A 17,314-nucleotide genomic window follows, 5' to 3' on the forward strand; every position below is an offset into this window, starting at 1 on the left:
GGAACAGTTCAGAGGGCTCACCCATGTAGATATCAAATCCTTGCTTGGCTGGCACACAGAGCGCTTGGCAGTCAGAGAGGATTTCTTTCCTGCTCGAGGGAAGACATTTTCTGATCAGAGAAATACTTGAGTGTTGTGATCCCCTGGCCACAAGTCCTGCACTACCCACTCTCAGTTAGCACCCCTAGCACTGTTCTTTGTGGGGGGTCCTACCTGAGCTGGGCTCTGGTTATCATCAGACAGGCACCAGGACCTCGGGACACTGGAGCCAGGACTACTCTGCTCTTGGAGCTGCTGAGATGCTTTGCCTCAGTCCCCACCAGCTGCTGCAACCAGGGAAGGAGAAATAGACAAGCCGGATTAGTCAACCTCTTCCACAAGGGGCTCCAAGGATGCAGCAGATCTCTAGGAGGGAGAGTACTAAGACCTATGATCTTCCCCACAATTATTAGGGCTGAAAGGGAAGCATGAACTCCTTACTGTAAGAACTCTTACCTTTTCTTTCTCCCTCAGAACACTCTGGGTATTGCCTAGTTGTGTTTCTGGTTGCAAACCCTAGTCCCTTGAATAAATCTTTGTCATTTATTTCTAGACAAAGTCTTCAGATTTTTTTTGAGTTACTTTCACAGTACAAATGTTAGATAGGACAACTGTCTCAAGGTCTAGGCAGTGCTTACTAAATGCTATCTTGCTAAATGTTAAAATGTAGCACAGTGTTTTGCAGATTAAGCTTTAAACAGGATGAGTCTGACAGAAACTCAACAGGATAAGTGTAGCCAACTGCAAGTAAATCAATGTGTAACCGGCCAAATAGTGTATATAAGCAACGGCTAAGCCGCCCTTCAGCGAACCAGAGCTTTGGATGTGAATCCGGTCTCCTTTACTTGCTGCAAGTAAATAAAACTACCTTTTGACAACCACGTCTCTTTTTTGAATAGAATATCCTAAGCAGTGAACCCCTTGAATTCGTTAACAAATCTGGAGACTCAGGTGGAACTCTCCTAAAGGGACTCCCTCTTGGTCTGGTATGGACCCTTGGCGAAGCAGTCAGTGGCAGCAGCTCGTCTAGGGCTGAGTTACAGGTGTCTCCACTGGACGAGGGATCTGTTCCATAGGAGACTCCCACTTGGTACTGACCACTGGAATGGCTGCTCGGCCTGCCTCGACAGTGAAGCAGAGTGGCCACCTGAATCTGCTTTGTTCAGTGCTTCTGAAGGGAGGTGGGTAGGTCGGCCCCTGTGGTGGCTTTAATTAGTATTTCTATTCCTGTTCTTGATATAGGGTTGTCAGAAGCATAGTTTAATTTCTGGTGCTCGCTTGGTTTCAGGTTGGTCCTGTGACACCAATTTAGGGCCCCACCTCGTTTCACTTGAGGGTTGAGGAATGCCTGCAGGGCAATCCAAGACATCTTCGGGTGACAGTCTCTGGTCTGATTGTCTGGTTGTCAGGGAACCCTGGGTCACCGATAGTGTTTTCGGTGGGCTAAACGTTATGAGATCACAGTCTTGCAGGACTCTAAGTTTCTGTCTTGCAGGAAGTGGGTTTTGTTCTTTGTGTGTATGTTTGCATTTGCCTTGTCTTACATGTAAATGTATAGCTATGGGAAGCTCAAATTCAATCCTGGGTGATCCTCCAGAACTGGATAAAAAGAACTCTGTTTATTTACTTAAAGAAATTAAGTGCTTATACAAATTAATATAACAAATGGTCAATTGTAGGAAACTGCCTGCCCTGTCCGAGGCAGCCTTGCTTTAGGCTGGGAGTCTATTGTGGATTCAGGAGGCACTGTTTTCTAAGTACAGCTTCTTTGCTTCCTAGGGTTCAGCATTCCCATGATGGGAGCATTTACTTTACACACAAAAGCTCCTCCCCTGCAACCCCCACCCTGCTTCCATCCAAGAAGTGCACTTTCTGGAGCACTCACAGCCAGGCTGGAACTCAAGATGGGAAGTAGGAATGGCACCCAAGCCTTGCAGTTCCCTGAACAACAATGAGGTTCCCATCAGGCTGACACTGCTGAGGATCACAAGCAAGGGAGCTCATGGTTTCCAGTAGAGGTCACCTGGGATAGAAGAGAAGATGTGTTACCTATGAGCAAGACTGAGCGGCAAAGGTTTGCCTGTAGGACTCGGGGGGCCAGTCTATGGCTAATAGTATAAAGATATATGCTTGGGGGATGTGGGAAGAATTACTGGTTTTAATCGATGAGCCAAAAAAAAAAAAAAAAAAAAAGAAGCACATTTTGTATGCTGTTTTAATGACTTCCACTGCTTCCCTTTGTCTGAATGATAAGGGGGGAAAATTACATGCTACATCTCTTCAAAGAGTCTCACCGATATAAAGAGATGTTCTGATTTCAAAAATTGTACTAAATGTGTGGTAACGCAGACCAAATACCCTAGGAGTATTGAAAACTAAAGAAAACTAAGATTACCTGATTGGATTGGTGCCAAAAAAGGAGAAAAGTCCGCTATGATTTAAAAATGTAGGTAGAGTCAACCACATGTATGTGTTTTGAGTAACAGAAGCCAAAAGGTTGGGCTTCCCAGCCATGTGGTGTGGGAGGAAGGTGGAAATGACACAGGGAAATGAACTGCTTGTAGAGTGATGAAAAAATTAAGTAGTTTACTGGTTCCCCATCCATCTACAAGGATGATTTTGAGATCACTGACTCTGGGCAGATGCATAGTCATGTACTCCTTCCTGCCAGAGCCCAATCAACTCCAAAAAACTCCTGAGACCTCAGCTTTTCTGAGCAACAGTCTATTAGTTCCCACTTTTTCCTCCAAAGCTGTGGGTTGGCTGGGGGTGGGGCAGGTTGAGGTGAGAGAACTTGCTCTCTGCATCCACAGGCAGGATTAGGTGCTTCTAAACTGTGTCCCCTCCTTGGGGAGTGGCCCGCACTCAGCCTGGGCACAGGCCCCTATGGCTTTGGGAGTCTGCTGACTGGTGGTGGAATGGGCTGACCCGGGCACCTGCCCTGCTGTGGAAGCAGCCAGGTGGAGCAGCCCAGTGATTTGTCACAGCAAGAGGCAGTTATGGAAGTTGAGGAACAGAATACTGCACTGCTAAGGTGTGAGCTGGAAGGCAGACAGGTGCTGGGAGGCCACACCGCCCACAACCTCTTTTTAGCAGATTGGGTCTGAATTGTGGCATGTTAGCCAAGGTATAAAACTAGGTATCCTGGGACTATTCCTGCCTGGGACATGGAGGACAAGCCGCGGGGAGGCCTTTTCAGTCTATCTTCTCTAGGAGTCCAGAAGATAAAAGGGTTGAGAGGAATAGTGACCTGTAACTGCAATAGGAGGTGACTCTACCAGTGTGGGTGTTTGCGGCTGGGGAGAAGAGGTGAGGCAGGGTGGTGCCATGTGTGAGTGGCCACTCATGGCATCGCTGATTCTCCTTAATTTTCCCCCCTGTTTCATTCTTTTTTTTTTTTTTTTTTTTTAAATATATCTTTATTGATTTCAGAGAGAGGAAGGGAGAGGGAGAGAGAGATAGAAACATCAATGGTAAGACAGTCAACGATCAGCTGCCTCCTGCACGCCCAATTGGGGATAGAGCCCTCAACCTCAGCATGTGCCCTGACCAGGAATCGAACCCCGATCGCCTGGATCCTAGGTCGATGCTCAACTGCTGAGCCACTGTTTCATTCTTATTTCAACCTGTGCCCAAAGTTGTTTCCTATACCTTCTTGAGCTCAGAATCAGAGCTTCACTCCTAATGTTTCCAAACTGGGGGCAGATGATAAAGGAGCTACAGTCCGTGAAAGATGGAAACTGTGGGCTATAGACCTCAAGTGATCTGCTCATTCAAGCCTTGTCCCACGCTGAACTAAAAGGAGCAATGAAATTGTAAAGGCACTGCTTAAAAAAATAATACCTAGGTTTGGACTCCCCAGGACCTTCCAAAATGACAATGGGCCAGCTTTCACAGTGGCTGTGATAAAGAGTAGTGTGAGCTCTGCAAAGTAGGTGGGCCTTACATTCCTCATGGAGACCACAGTCCTCACAAAAAAATGCTCAAAAAGATGCTGGTCAAACTGTGCCAGGAAATCATGACACCTGGCTTAAATTACTACTAATTGCCTTCACCCAGCTCGGGGCAGCACCTAAAGGAATGCTTAAATTAAGTCCTTTTGGACTTATGTATGATAGACCCTTTCGGGGCTCCTCCCAAATTTTAGAATGCCCAGGTCCATTAATAGAACAGGCTGTTAAACATATTATCCAATTAGGAAAGGTAACTGAAAACTTAAATCTAATCTTATTTTACCAACACCAACAGATACACCCATATGATACAGGGAACTCGGTATATTTTAAAACCTGGAGCCCTGGCTGGTGTGGCTCAGTCCCCTGGAGCATCGTTTGTGCACCAAAAGATTGCAGGTTTGATTCCCAGTCAGAGCACACAGCCATGTTGCAGGTTGGATCCCTGGTCAGGGCACGTGGGGGAAGCAACTGGTCAGTGTTTCTCTCCGCACCACCCACTCTCTCTCAAAAAAAAAAAAAAAATCAATGAAAAGCATATCCACCCTAGCCATTTTGGCTCAGTGGTTAGAGCTTTGGCCTGTGGACTGAAGGGTCCTAGGTTCGATTCAGCCAAAGGCATGTACCTCAGTTGCAGGTTCAGCCTGGTTGGGGAGAGTGCAGGAGGCAACTAATCAATGTGTCTCTCTCAGATTGATGTTTCTCTCTCTCTCCCCCCTTCCACTCTCTCTGAAAAAGCAATGGAAAAAATATCTTCAGGTTAGGATTAAATAAATAAATAAATAAATAAATAAATAAATAAATAAATAAATAAAAATAAAAAGCATATCCTCAGTGAGGATTTAAAATTAATAAATAAATAAAAACCTGGAAATCAGGATCCCCGCAAGATCAACTGAATCCAATATAGACAGGTCCTCATTTGGTATTATTAACAACTCATTCTTCTCTTAAACTACAAGATATAGCTCCCTGGATGAGATACAGCTTTCTCAAGTGAAGCCAGCTATACCACGCAGCGAGAAGGAAATAGATCCACAGCACTCTTGCAAACCAGTTTGGCCTCAAGCTGCTCTTCAAAAGACAAGTGATACCCACTTACTATTATGTACTCCTGTTCTCAGAAGTCCCAGAACCTAGGGGACCCCAAGACTTTTGTAAGTCTGGCAGCCAGAGAATTTCACTCCTCTAACTCAAAGAGGTACTCTGTCTCTGTTTAGCAGGAAGCAGTTACAAAAGTATGACCCATGTCCCCATTCTCTCAAGAATGAAGAATGAGCCCTAGCCCATTTGGCTCAGTGGTTAGAGAGTCGACCCATGGGCTGAAGGATCCTGAGTTTGATTCCGGCCAAGGGCATGTACCTCGGTTGCAGGCTCCATCCCTGGCCTGGCTGGGGCGTGTGTAGGAGACAACCAATTGATGTGTCTCTCACATGGATGTTTCTCTCTGTCTCTCTCTCCCTTCCACTCTCTCTGAAAAGCAATGGAAAAAATATCTTCCGGTGAGGATTTAAAAGAAGGAAAAAAAAAAAAAAGTGAAAAAATCTTAGGTGGAATTGTTAGATAGGGCAGGGTCTCAAGGCCTGGGCAGTTCTTACTAAATGCTATCTTACTAAAATGTTAAATGTAGCACAGTATCTTGCAAATGCAGCTTTAATAGGATGAGCTTGACAGGAACTCAGCCCCGTTAAGTGTAGCCAACTGCAAAGGAGTCAACTTGTAATGGACCAAATAGCATATATAAGCAATGGCTAAGCCTCCCTTCAGGGTGGCAAAACTTTGGATGTGAATTCCGTCTCCTTAACAACTACATCTTATTCTTGTATAGAACATCCCAAGCAGTGAACCCCTTGAGTTTAATAACACAAAGATGTTAGTTTCATCAGCATCTGTAGGGCAAAAACGAGAAACAGCCTGAATTTCAAAGAGTAGGCAACAGCTGTATGAATGGTATGGTAGAGTTACACTGTAGCATATTTTAGTGTTATTAAAAATAATGATTTTGCAAAACGATGTGAGTATACTTAATGCCACAAAACTGTAAACTTAAAAATGGTTTAAATCATAAATTTTGTGTTATGTTTATTTTACTACAATAAAAAAATAAGAATGATTTCTATCCTACATAGTGTTCTGGAGAAATGGCCATGACAATTTTAAAAAATATATGTATATATCTTTGTTGATTTCAGAGAGAGGAAGAGAGGGAGAAAAATAGAAACATCAATGATGAGTCATTGATGGGCTGCCTCCTGCACACCCCCCCATGGGGATCTAGCTCGCAGCCATGGCATGTGCCCTGACCAGGAATCAAACCTCCATCTCCGGGATCATAGGTCGATGCTTAACCGCTGAGCCACCCCAGCTGGGCACCATGACAACTTTTAAGAGAAAAAAAATCTCCGTTTCAAGTAAAATGTGTGTTTGTGTGTGTACAAGTTCATAGAAAAAGGTATGCAAGAATACAAACCAAACTTCATTAATCATTTCAGGGAGTGTGAAGTATTAATTCTTTGACTCGTAAGAAGGAGCATGCATTTGAAGCTCAGACCCAGGCTCAAGTCCCAGTTCCATTACTGATCTGATGTGTGAATTACATGTTAGTTTCTTTTGTAAAACAGGAAAAGAACAGTACCTGCCTCATTAGAATTGTTATGAGATGTAAATATTAGAAGAGTGCCTGTCACAGTAAGTTATATTGTCTTCTTCAGTGTCTTCCTTGTAGCCTATGCATTTTTCCATCCCTCACTACTTTATTGGGATCAACAAAAGATTTAATTAAGTACCAGGAGAGAAAAACAGAGAAACAAAAACAAATTACAAGAAGCCTAAAATTGAGTGGAATCTCACAGTACTTATTTCAGATCCACTACAGCTAGCTTGCTTCTGAGGCTGAGATGCTTCTGAAGCCATTACGGATTGGTACAATTTTAGAGATATCTGGCCTAGATTTCTTTCTGCTTGGCCTGTCATCACATAGAAGGTACTCTTAAGACTCACAGCTTAGGAGCTTTCTTCTAAGTATCCCCATACCTTCACTATTGCTCTTCAATATACCCAGTATCATTTTCCTCTTTTCTCCTTCCAAATCAACAGCTTCTTGCAGTACAAATGCTTTCTCTTACTAACTAGAATTCTCTCATTGATGGCAGACTGATAAGACCTGGAGTTGTTATATTCGAATTGAAAACACTACTTTATCCAAGCCCAACCTTTCCTCATAGGACTACTGCCTTAATGTTACTTGGGCTGAGAAATCTGGAGCCTTTCAGGCAGTGATTAGATTTTTCCTATGTGTTTTACAACATTTCACATTCAACAAGTTTCATTAATGTTAAATATGAAATAAACCAGTAACTTCTCCTGGTTTATTTTACCCTAAGGGCACTAATGTATGGAATCAGAAATCATATTCCTTTCAGAACAGGATGGTGATGAGCTCCCTGTTAGTAAAGGGCTCTCAATTTTATTAATGCTTGTGACTAAAACAAAGCAGTAGCTCTTTTCATTGATTTCACATGACCTCCAGGGTTTCTCATCTCCTTACTTCCTTCTTCCATCGTTTTATTTATTCTTTCTTTCATCCCATCTCCTTTCCTTTCTCTCTTCTCTCTCCCTCTCATTCTTAAGCACCTTCTGTGTGTCAGGCACTCAGCAACAAAGGTTGAGCAAAACAGACCACCTTCTTGGGAAGCCAGGGGTTCAGGAGTGGGTGGGGAGAGAGTAATCAAAGAACTTATATGCATGTATGCATAACCCATGGACACAGACAATAATGTGGTGAAGGCCTGAGGGGGGCCGATGTGGGGTGGAGGAGATCAATGGGGGGGAAAGGGGGCACATCTGTAATACTTTGAGCAATAAAGATAAATTTAAAAACAAAACAGACCCCCTTCTCATTGTCATGGAGTTTACACACATAATGGGAATAATCACCAAATCTGTAATTTCAAACAGCACTTAGTGCCATAGAAAAACACAGATCCCTGTGAGAAATCTGTTGGTGTAGGCTTCATCTAGGAAATGGCAGTTGAGCTGGGGTAGAAAGGATGAGGAGGGGTTAACCAGGCATGTCCCCCATTTAGAGCTCCAGGTGGGCAGAGGCCTGGACTGTCAGAGCACCAGTCCCTGGGTCTGCCTGACAGGAGATGCTCATAAATATTTGTGAGGAAGCAACAAGATGAAAAATATAAAATGCACCCTGCTTTGTTTTGATACTAATCAATTAATAAATTTGACTGGTACTGATGAAAAGAAACCCAAAGTAGAAGACAGAAGGACAAAGCAGCACAAGGTGAGGATGAGGCAGTAGCAGCTAAATCACACTCAGGCTTTTCAGGGTAGAGATTTTAGTCTTTATCCTAACAGCAATTGAAGGGTTATTTATTACAGCTAACATTTTAAAAATACCTATTATGTGCCAGATACTGTGCTAAATTCTCTACTTGCATGATTTTTATATAATCCTTGAAGCAATCATATGCTACTAGTATCCCAATTTCACAGACTGAGGACACTGAGGTGTAGAAAGGTTGTTTGCTCCACACTCTTAAATAAGTGGCAGAGGCTGGACTCCAAAGTCCCTACTCTTAACCAGGATATATTACACATGTTATGAGCAAGAGAGAGTAGGTAAGCAAGTATGAACAGCTGATTCTAATCTCCTTGGCAGGAACAGCCCCACTGTGGAGTTGGTAGCATAGAGGTATCAGGGTTTAATGAGCTAATCATTGAATTTAACTAATCCCCTTGTTCTGACTCCATATTAATCAAATAGCCTTGTAATTATATTCTGGCTTCCCATATAGATTTTTCTGCTGGGAGATAATGCACTGACCAGCCTACACATGCAATTTGTTCCAGTCGGTGATTTTATTACTCATTGTGAGTTAATAAATTGGCGTTGTGCTTTAAAAAAAAGAAAGGTGAAATACACAAAAACAAGAAGTGAAATAGTCTTGATTATTTTTCCACGAAGTTGGTTTGAAAAATAAAAACAAACTCACATATGTAATTGTCTTTTTTTTTTATATTGCCTGCCCCGAGTGACCACGGACATTCATGCAGTCCAGAGACGAGCCCTTTCTCTCCCTTCTTTGTCAAAGCCCCGAGCGCGGCCCAAGTGCTTCCATTGTTTCCCAGTCGACAAACTCCTCTCCGCCCGCCTGCCGCTGGCAGGGCTGTTCTTCACAACTTACCTAATTCTCTGAGGACCAGCGGCAGGAGGCTGCTACTGGGGTCTCACTCATGTCCCCAGAGGACTGTACACCCCGACCTAGCGGCAGGCGAGCGCCTAATAACATCATTAAGCCCGATGTTAATGCGCTCGGGGCCCCCGAGACCGCAGCCCCGGCACGAGGCTGGCTGACACCCGCCCCCCCCCCCGTTCCACTTGCGGGCTCCGAACAAACGGGGGGCTCGGTTCCCGACTCCCGACTCCTTTTTGGCCTAAGTTTTGTTTTGTTCTTTTTCCTTCTCGCCCGAGAATTCCTTTCATGGGCAAAACTGGAACTAGCGCAGGTGGACATTTTTAAAGTGAAAGCTTCATGAAACGGACCGTTTCACCTCGTCAAGGGGTCTGCTTCATCGCAGGCAAAGGCTAAATACAGCGCCCCCCCCCCCCCCAAGAAAAATGTCGACAGTCTCTGGGACAGAAGATTGAAACGACCCTCTAAACATCGATCCCCCACCCCACCCTCCCCTTAGGAAAAGTCAGCAAGTGCAAGTCCAGCCTCGCGAGAGGCCTTTTTTGAACGGAGGGAGAAGAGGCCGGAGCCGAAGGGTCAACAAAGGGAAGGAAGGGCCTCTTTCAGAAACTTTAGCGCTGGGTGTGGAAGGAGGACTGCAGTCGTTTAAACCGATGACAGAACTTTCACTATTCTGCTTTTCCGCCATTTTCACCACAGAGGCTTTAACCAAGAAATTACATACAGGAATACATCTTTCTAGTGAGAAAAAAAAAAATACTAGTAACTAGGCGTCCCCCCCTCAGGATTTCCAGCCGCCAGCAGTACGCAGGGCCGCGATGAACAAGGCGGTTCGAAGAATCGTCTGCTGACCAGCCAAGATGGCCACTTTCACCGGGCTGAGGGCCACCAGCTGCCTGTCACCGGGGCATCCAAACTCCCGGCGGCCAGAAAGACCCACAGGAAAGAGAGGACAAAACCTTTACGATTCCCATCGCCACCGCTGGGGGACGCGACTTCGCGGCCTGACAGCCGGGCCAACGGTCGGGAGGTGCCATGTCACAGCACAGGGGAGCAGCCCCATAAAGCCCTTGTCGCTGTTCCTCCCACATTGAACATGGAAAGGTATGACGACCACATACACTCGCGTTTCCACTTACCCCTTGTTATGAGTGCGAACGATAGCTAAATAGTCGCCGGAGGGGAGCCTTGCCTCCGCTCCCCCTCCCTGCCGCACAGAGTGGTTTAGCCCGAGCTCCCCTCGGCGCACCGCCCCTAATCCCCCGCGCGAGTGGCGCATTGGCGCGCGGGGCCGAGGGGCGGGGCCCGAGCCCGGCGCGCGCCGGCGCTGGGTATAAATAGTGGGCCGCGCCGCCCGCCACCCGGTTCGCTCCGCACCGCCAGTCCGAGCCAAGTGGAACACTGCTTGCGCATTTCGCAGTCGTCGCCGCATCGCTCCTTTTCCTCCTTCCTCAACGTCACTTTCACTCACCACCACTGTCACCGATACCAACATGAACGGACAGCTCAACGGCTTCCACGACGCGTTCATCGAGGAGGGCACGTTCCTCTTCACCTCAGAGTCTGTTGGGGAAGGCCACTCAGGTGAGGTGACGGGGCCTGGCGCGAAGTGAGGGCGGGGCGTGGGGCCGGGCAGCGACCCGCTGACGGCGGTTCTCTCGCTGGCTGCCCTGCTCGGCAGGCAGTGGAAGAGCGGCGGCTGCGCGCTTTCCTCGTGGCGCCGCCGGTGCCGAGCGCGTGTCCGCCGCCGCTCCCCTCCCCCTTCCTCTCTTTTCCTCTCCTTCCCCTCCCATCCGGCCGCGCGCTCCGGCACGCGGAAGATTCCAGAAAACGAGAAGGGCGGGGGCCGTGGCAGCTAGTGCTCTACCCCGGGAGGGCACTGTTTCCTCCTCTCCACCTTGCGGTCCGACAGACCTCGAGTGGGCGACCCGCCCCGAGCGCTCGCGCCCGGCCCTCGGGAGTGCGCGCCCCGCATTGCAGCCGCAACCACGTGTCTGCCGCATGTGGCATCTGGGTCGGGGGAGCGGCTGGGCTGCCTGAGGGCCTGGGGTTGTGGAGTCGGGGGCTGGTCTCTTGGGACGCTTTCTTTTCTGTGAATTCCTTGGCTTGGGTCGCTACTCACCAGAATACGGACTTGCCCTTAGGCAGTATATGGCCTCGCCTTCGAGGCGACAGTCTCTAACTAAATATAGCGCGTTGAAGAAGGCATGCGGTACTGGGGCCGTGGTTGAAAAGGATGGGAAGCATGAATTAAGCGTAAGCTGCCGTTGCGTTTTAAAGTCTTTGGGGCTTACCGTTAGACAGGATTTTACTTAACGTTTCCTTCACCGGGCTTTGTCCACTGGTCCGCCATTACGGGGATCAGTTTACACGTGAACGAGTGAAGTTATTTCAAGGAACTTTCAATCATTACTCAGAAACATCACCTGGTAAAGATCATTATTTTGCTGGACTGCCTCTGCCCTTAGATAGACCACATGACATAGTTATCTGGTGTGATGGTTTCAGGGTCCACTTCTCTCTAGTAAATATTCTGTGCCTTTGATGGAATTCCATAAGCACAACCTAGTGGTACAGGAGAGGACAAAACCCAGGCCCTGAGGAGTGAAGGTCGGGTGAGTTAAAACATAGAAGCCACAGGCATTTGTTGTAGCAGTTTATAGATTAAGTCTTGAGCTTTTGGCTTGGCTGGAATGTACATTTTGCGTGGTTATTGAAAATTCGGGAAAGTGATATGGGGGTGGTGGTATTTCTCTTTCCCCTTCCCCCAATTTTTAATAGATGACAATATAGAGGAGAGAATCAACAAGGATTCATAGTACATTTGGGCATTTCCCAGTCTGTTCAGCTCTTGTTCCTGGATTAGTTACAATAAAATGAAATAATCTGCCATTTTATTCCCTTTGTTCATAAAGTGTCCTTGCTTTCATTGTTTAACTCTTTTATTGACGTTATTTCTCATTGTCCTAATTGCCATTCCTCAGGATCAGAGAAAAATTGCTAAGACAAACAAAAAACAGTTCACCTTTCTGGTTGGTTGGATTTAAAGTGCAAACTTTAAATTTTGGGAATAAAATGTTAAGTATTGTTTGAAAATGAAGATCAATACTCTAAAACTAAATATTTCTTAGATTTGCCTATTGGACTTGAAGACAAACCACTTTATTTCTACTTTCACTTGATTAATCTCAATAATGTGGCTGTTCTGTTTAACAATGGAAATTGTTTTGCCTGGGAACTTAATTTTTCAAAATGTCTGGAATACTGTAGAGATAGGACTGAAGTTCCATGTCAGGTGTAAATACACATGCAATAATGAGTTTAAATGTATTAAACATGCTGGACGTTCTGCTGGCTTATCTGAATTGGTGAGCTTGCGGTACAGCTATATTAAGACCATGGTGTCAAGTTTTCAAGTAACATGTAACACTACATCCAGCATTTATTCTTCAGGCCCGTAGCTTCTGGTAAAACAGAGCTTTGATTATACAGCAGTTAAGATCTCCACATTTGGAATGCTATTGAATTGTACACTTGAAAATGTTTAAGTTGGTAAGTCTTATGTAGGTTTCAACTACAGTTATAAAAAGAAAGTTCTACCAAAGATCTGTACAGTTGTGGTTATAATAAGGAAGGGGGCAGTGACATATTTACATTAACAGTAAGTTAAAGAAACTGAACTAGGAATTTTTTCCCCCCCTAGATAAGATTTGTGACCAGATCAGTGATGCTGTTCTTGATGCTCATCTTCAGCAGGATCCTGATGCCAAAGTGGCTTGTGGTAGGTTCAGAGCACTGCTTCTTATCAGCTGATGAAAAAGGTAGCATTATGAAAATTACTCCATAAGTGACATTTGAGTGTGAACTTCTCTTTTATTAGAAACTGTTGCTAAAACTGGAATGATCCTTCTTGCTGGGGAAATTACGTCCAGAGCTGCTATTGACTACCAGAGAGTGGTTCGTGAAACCATTAAACACATTGGATATGATGATTCTTCCAAAGGTGTGTTTTAATGAGCTGGCTTTTCTAAGCTCCTTTTTCCAAATATTTTCTTCGACCCTCTCTAGCTCTATCTTCTAGGATATTCCTGTTAATCTTTTAACCCCAGTTGTATAGTTTGACTATCCTTTTGTTCTAGCCTTGTTCCATTCTCCAAAAGTACTAAGTTTTAAGTATATTTGATTTCTTGAGCAGTATAGGTGACTCTTGAACAACACATAGGTTAGGCGCACAGACCTGACCACTGACACGCCACCCCCACTCAACAGTCTTACCATCTACAGCCAAGTGGCAGAATTGTTATTCAAGGGTCAACTGTATTTAGAATTCCAGATCACTGTTTTAAGAAGGTATTGCTATGGCCTTTTCTTTTTAAAAAAAATAAGCCTGTTTTGTTACAGGGTTTGACTACAAGACTTGCAATGTGCTAGTGGCCTTGGAGCAACAGTCACCAGATATTGCTCAAGGTGTTCATCTTGACCGGAATGAGGAAGACATTGGTGCTGGAGACCAGGTATTGTGATACACGCTATTTACATCTCTTCTAACATTAAATTCTGAAGCTTGGATCGATAACATTGGTGACTTTCCTTTTTTTAGGGTTTGATGTTTGGTTATGCCACTGATGAAACTGAGGAATGCATGCCTTTAACCATAGTCTTAGCACACAAGCTCAATGCCAAACTGGCTGAACTACGCCGCAATGGCACTTTACCTTGGTTACGCCCAGATTCTAAAACTCAAGTAAGTGGTTACACATATGTATTACATTTGTCCAGAATATTAGTGGTGTTTGATTAAAGCTGACTAATTTTAAAAAGTATAGCATTTATCTTTTGTAACTTAGGGTAAAAAACCAAAAACAAGACTGTTGTTTAGTAGACTGATGTTCTGATGGCCTGTGTTGCCTTCAAGGTGACTGTGCAGTATATGCAGGATCGAGGTGCTGTGCTTCCCATCAGAGTGCACACAATTGTTATATCTGTTCAGCATGATGAAGAAGTTTGTCTCGATGAGATGAGGGATGCCCTAAAGGAGAAAGTCATCAAAGCCGTTGTACCTGCAAAATACCTTGATGACGATACAATCTATCATCTACAGCCAAGTGGCAGATTTGTTATTGGTGGGCCTCAGGTAAGGCCTTAAATGTCAGTTCAGTTTACTATTTTGGATTTTCTGTGGTTACTTGCAAAAAATTGGCTACTACCACCTTTTTTTAGGTTTTTTTTAAGGCTACATATGAATCTTATGAGGATATTTGCTGAGTGATACAGAATATGCATTTAACAAATTTGATCTAGAACCACTTACTGGAAAGGATAGGGCATAAAGTGACTTAAATCCTCCGTAATTTCAGGGTGATGCTGGTTTGACTGGCCGGAAAATCATTGTGGACACTTACGGCGGTTGGGGAGCTCATGGAGGAGGTGCCTTTTCAGGAAAGGATTATACCAAGGTGGACCGTTCTGCTGCTTATGCTGCTCGTTGGGTGGCAAAATCCCTTGTTAAAGGAGGTCTGTGCAGAAGGGTTCTTGTGCAGGTATATACTCTCTTATATAACTGGAGTGATTAAAAGGCATGTTAGGAGGGCACTCAGTAGTTACCTACTTGTCTTTTTTTTTATACCAGTGTATTACACAAATGTGTGGGTCTTTTGATGACTGATTCTTATATTTGAATCCTTTTAGGTCTCTTATGCTATTGGAGTTTCTCATCCATTGTCTATCTCCATTTTCCATTATGGCACCTCTCAGAAGAGTGAGCGAGAGCTATTAGAGATTGTGAAGAAGAATTTTGACCTCCGCCCTGGGGTCATTGTCAGGTAAAGATGGTAAAGCCTATTGCTAGTGAAATATATTAAGGGTATGGGTGTATGTATATATTTGAGATATATTTTAATCTGAAAAGGTGAATGTGTGAAGGAAGACTCTTCAAATGGGGGAACATTTTAATTCCTAGAATGTGTTGGTGTTGTAAGTTGCCTTCAGTAAAGGCTTAAATTATTAAGAAAAATCCAAAAGTACACTGCTTCATGGCTTAGACTTAACCACCCTAGAGAGTCTTCCACATTTGATATTGGGCTTTGTGCTCATCTTACCTAAGAATGTTTACTTCAAAGAAATTAGTACAGATAAATGGAATGTTCAAGGCTATTAACAAAGAAAATAACCATGGTAGAGTGTGGGCATGGGACTTTGGTAAGTATTCCATGATCTCAGATGAGCTTTTGACACTTGAAACTTCTCAGAATAATGACAAGTTTTCATATTTGTTGAGCCAGACACTGAAAAACAAGAACTATAGTTACTGATAAGGACTGTGCAAGGAGTTTGGACACCAGGGAAGTAACAAACACTTTTGCCACAAACTTTTTTCCTAGCATACCCCAGAGAACTGAACTCATTTGCCAGAAGTCTTGAAAATGAGTCTTGCTGATTGTTTTGCTTAATTTTAATTGACTGCTACATATTAAGTTATGGACTTGTATATTCCAGGGATCTGGATCTGAAGAAGCCAATTTATCAGAGGACTGCAGCCTATGGCCACTTTGGTAGGGACAGCTTCCCATGGGAAGTGCCCAGAAAGCTTAAATATTAAAAGTGTTAGCCTTTTTTCCCCAGACTTGTTGGCGTAGGCTACAGAGAAGCCTTCAAGCTCTGAGGGAAAGGGCCCTTCTTCCTAAATTTTCCTGTCCTCTTTTAGCTCCTGATCAGTTGCAGTCACTCTAGTCAATGACATGAATTTTAGCTTGTGTGGGGGACTGTAAGTTCAGCTTGCTATTCTGTCCCTAGGTTTTTTGTTCACCATTATAATGAATTTAGTGAGCATAGGTGATCCATGTAACTGCCTAGAAACAAACCAACAACACTGTAGTAAATAATGCTTTGAAATTGAACCTTTGTGCCCTATCACCCAACCCCCTAAAATTCTAATTGCATTTACTTTCTCACCAAATGCTGAAAATGTCCTTGTAATGTGCACGTAAAGTACTTATAGTTCCATTATAGCTTCTGTCTGGCAATGCCACAGTCCTGTCAGCATGAATTTGTAATGTCTCCAGCTCTATTATGGATGTGAAGCTTTCCCTTACCCTCCCTATAACATGATCCATTTCTAATTATGTAGCTCTTTGTCAGGGAGTGTCCCCTATTCAGTCATTCTTGCATGTAACGCAAGTTCCATTTGGAGCTCTAGCCTGACGTTTTAAAAAAAGGCAGTTACCATTAAACCATCTCCCTGGTGCTTATGCTCTTAATTGCCATCTCTTAAACAGCACCAAATCAAATCTCTCCACTTATTCAGCTGTCTTTTGGAGGACGTACGTAATAAGGTTTTATTTAGTAAACCAATCCTATGCATGGTTTCAGCACTAGCCAAACCACCAACTCCTAGCTCTAGAAAAACAGGCACTTGGCACCCTTGTGATGTCATACAGAGAAGTCATAGGGCAGTACCCGAGGGTCTGTAGGTTGCACACTTTGGTACCAGATAACTTTTTTTTTTTTTTTTCTTTATAAGAAAGACTAAGTACTCCACACTGCACAATAATTCCTCCCAGGGTTTTAACTTTGTTTTATTTTCAAAACCAGGTCCAATGAGCTTTCTGAACAGCTGGTGTAGCTACAGAGAAACCAGCTTCCTTCAGAGAGCAGTGCTTTTGGCGGGGAGGAGGAAAATCCCTTCATACTTGAACATTTTCTAATTATTTATTGTATTCTGGGGTATGGCGTAAGTACAGAGAAGCCATCACCTCAGATGGCAGCTTTTAAAAGACTTTTTTTTTTTTTCCTCAACACCATGATTCCTTTAATGTTTCCAGCATTCCCAGGTAGGCCAAGGTGTCCTACAGAAAAACCTTGGGTTAGACCTACAGGGGTTCTGGCTGGTGTTAACAAGGGAGGGCAGAGCTGGTGCAGCTGGCCATGGAGAAAGCTGACTTGGCTGGTGTGGTACAGAGAAGCCAGCTTGTTTACATGCTTATTCCATGACTGCTTGCCCTAAGCAGAAAGTGCCTTTCAGGATCTATTTTTGGAGGTTTATTACGTATGTCTGGTTCTCAATTCCAACAGTTTAATGAAGATCTAAATAAAATGCTAGGTTCTACCTTAACTGTG

At 44.2% G+C, this 17,314-nt stretch overlaps 1 protein-coding gene and 1 long non-coding RNA gene across 6 annotated transcripts in view; one reads left to right on the plus strand and one right to left on the minus strand.

Annotated features, from left to right (window-relative positions):
* LOC308565953 overlaps positions 1-10,942 on the minus strand; it is a 58,999-nt gene extending 48,057 nt beyond the window's left edge. For 2 of the 5 annotated variants that reach the window (XR_014000092.1, XR_014000093.1), the window contains exons 1-4: positions 9,191-9,333; positions 1,925-2,062; positions 214-326; positions 22-89 (exon numbers count right to left, since the gene is read on the minus strand). This is a non-coding gene — a long non-coding RNA (uncharacterized lncRNA). Of the gene's footprint in view, positions 1-21; positions 90-213; positions 327-1,924; positions 2,063-9,190; positions 9,334-10,338 lie in introns of those variants that run through there. The other 3 variants (XR_014000090.1, XR_014000091.1, XR_014000094.1) reach the window with 3 other exon arrangements.
* On the plus strand, positions 10,693-17,309 carry MAT2A (methionine adenosyltransferase 2A; the record flags this gene model as incomplete). Its single annotated transcript, XM_081155824.1, has 10 exons — positions 10,693-10,783; positions 12,903-12,980; positions 13,080-13,202; positions 13,601-13,713; positions 13,800-13,943; positions 14,115-14,333; positions 14,557-14,739; positions 14,888-15,021; positions 15,695-15,750; positions 16,790-17,309. The coding sequence occupies 10 exons, from the start codon at positions 10,693-10,695 to the stop codon at positions 16,900-16,902; spliced, it is 1,254 nt and encodes a 417-aa protein (XP_081011950.1). The 3' UTR covers positions 16,903-17,309.
* Between the last annotated feature and the right edge of the window lie 5 nt (positions 17,310-17,314).

This window comes from Miniopterus schreibersii, assembly GCF_964146895.1.
Source record: "Miniopterus schreibersii genome assembly, chromosome: 13".
NCBI lineage: Eukaryota > Metazoa > Chordata > Mammalia > Chiroptera > Miniopteridae > Miniopterus > Miniopterus schreibersii.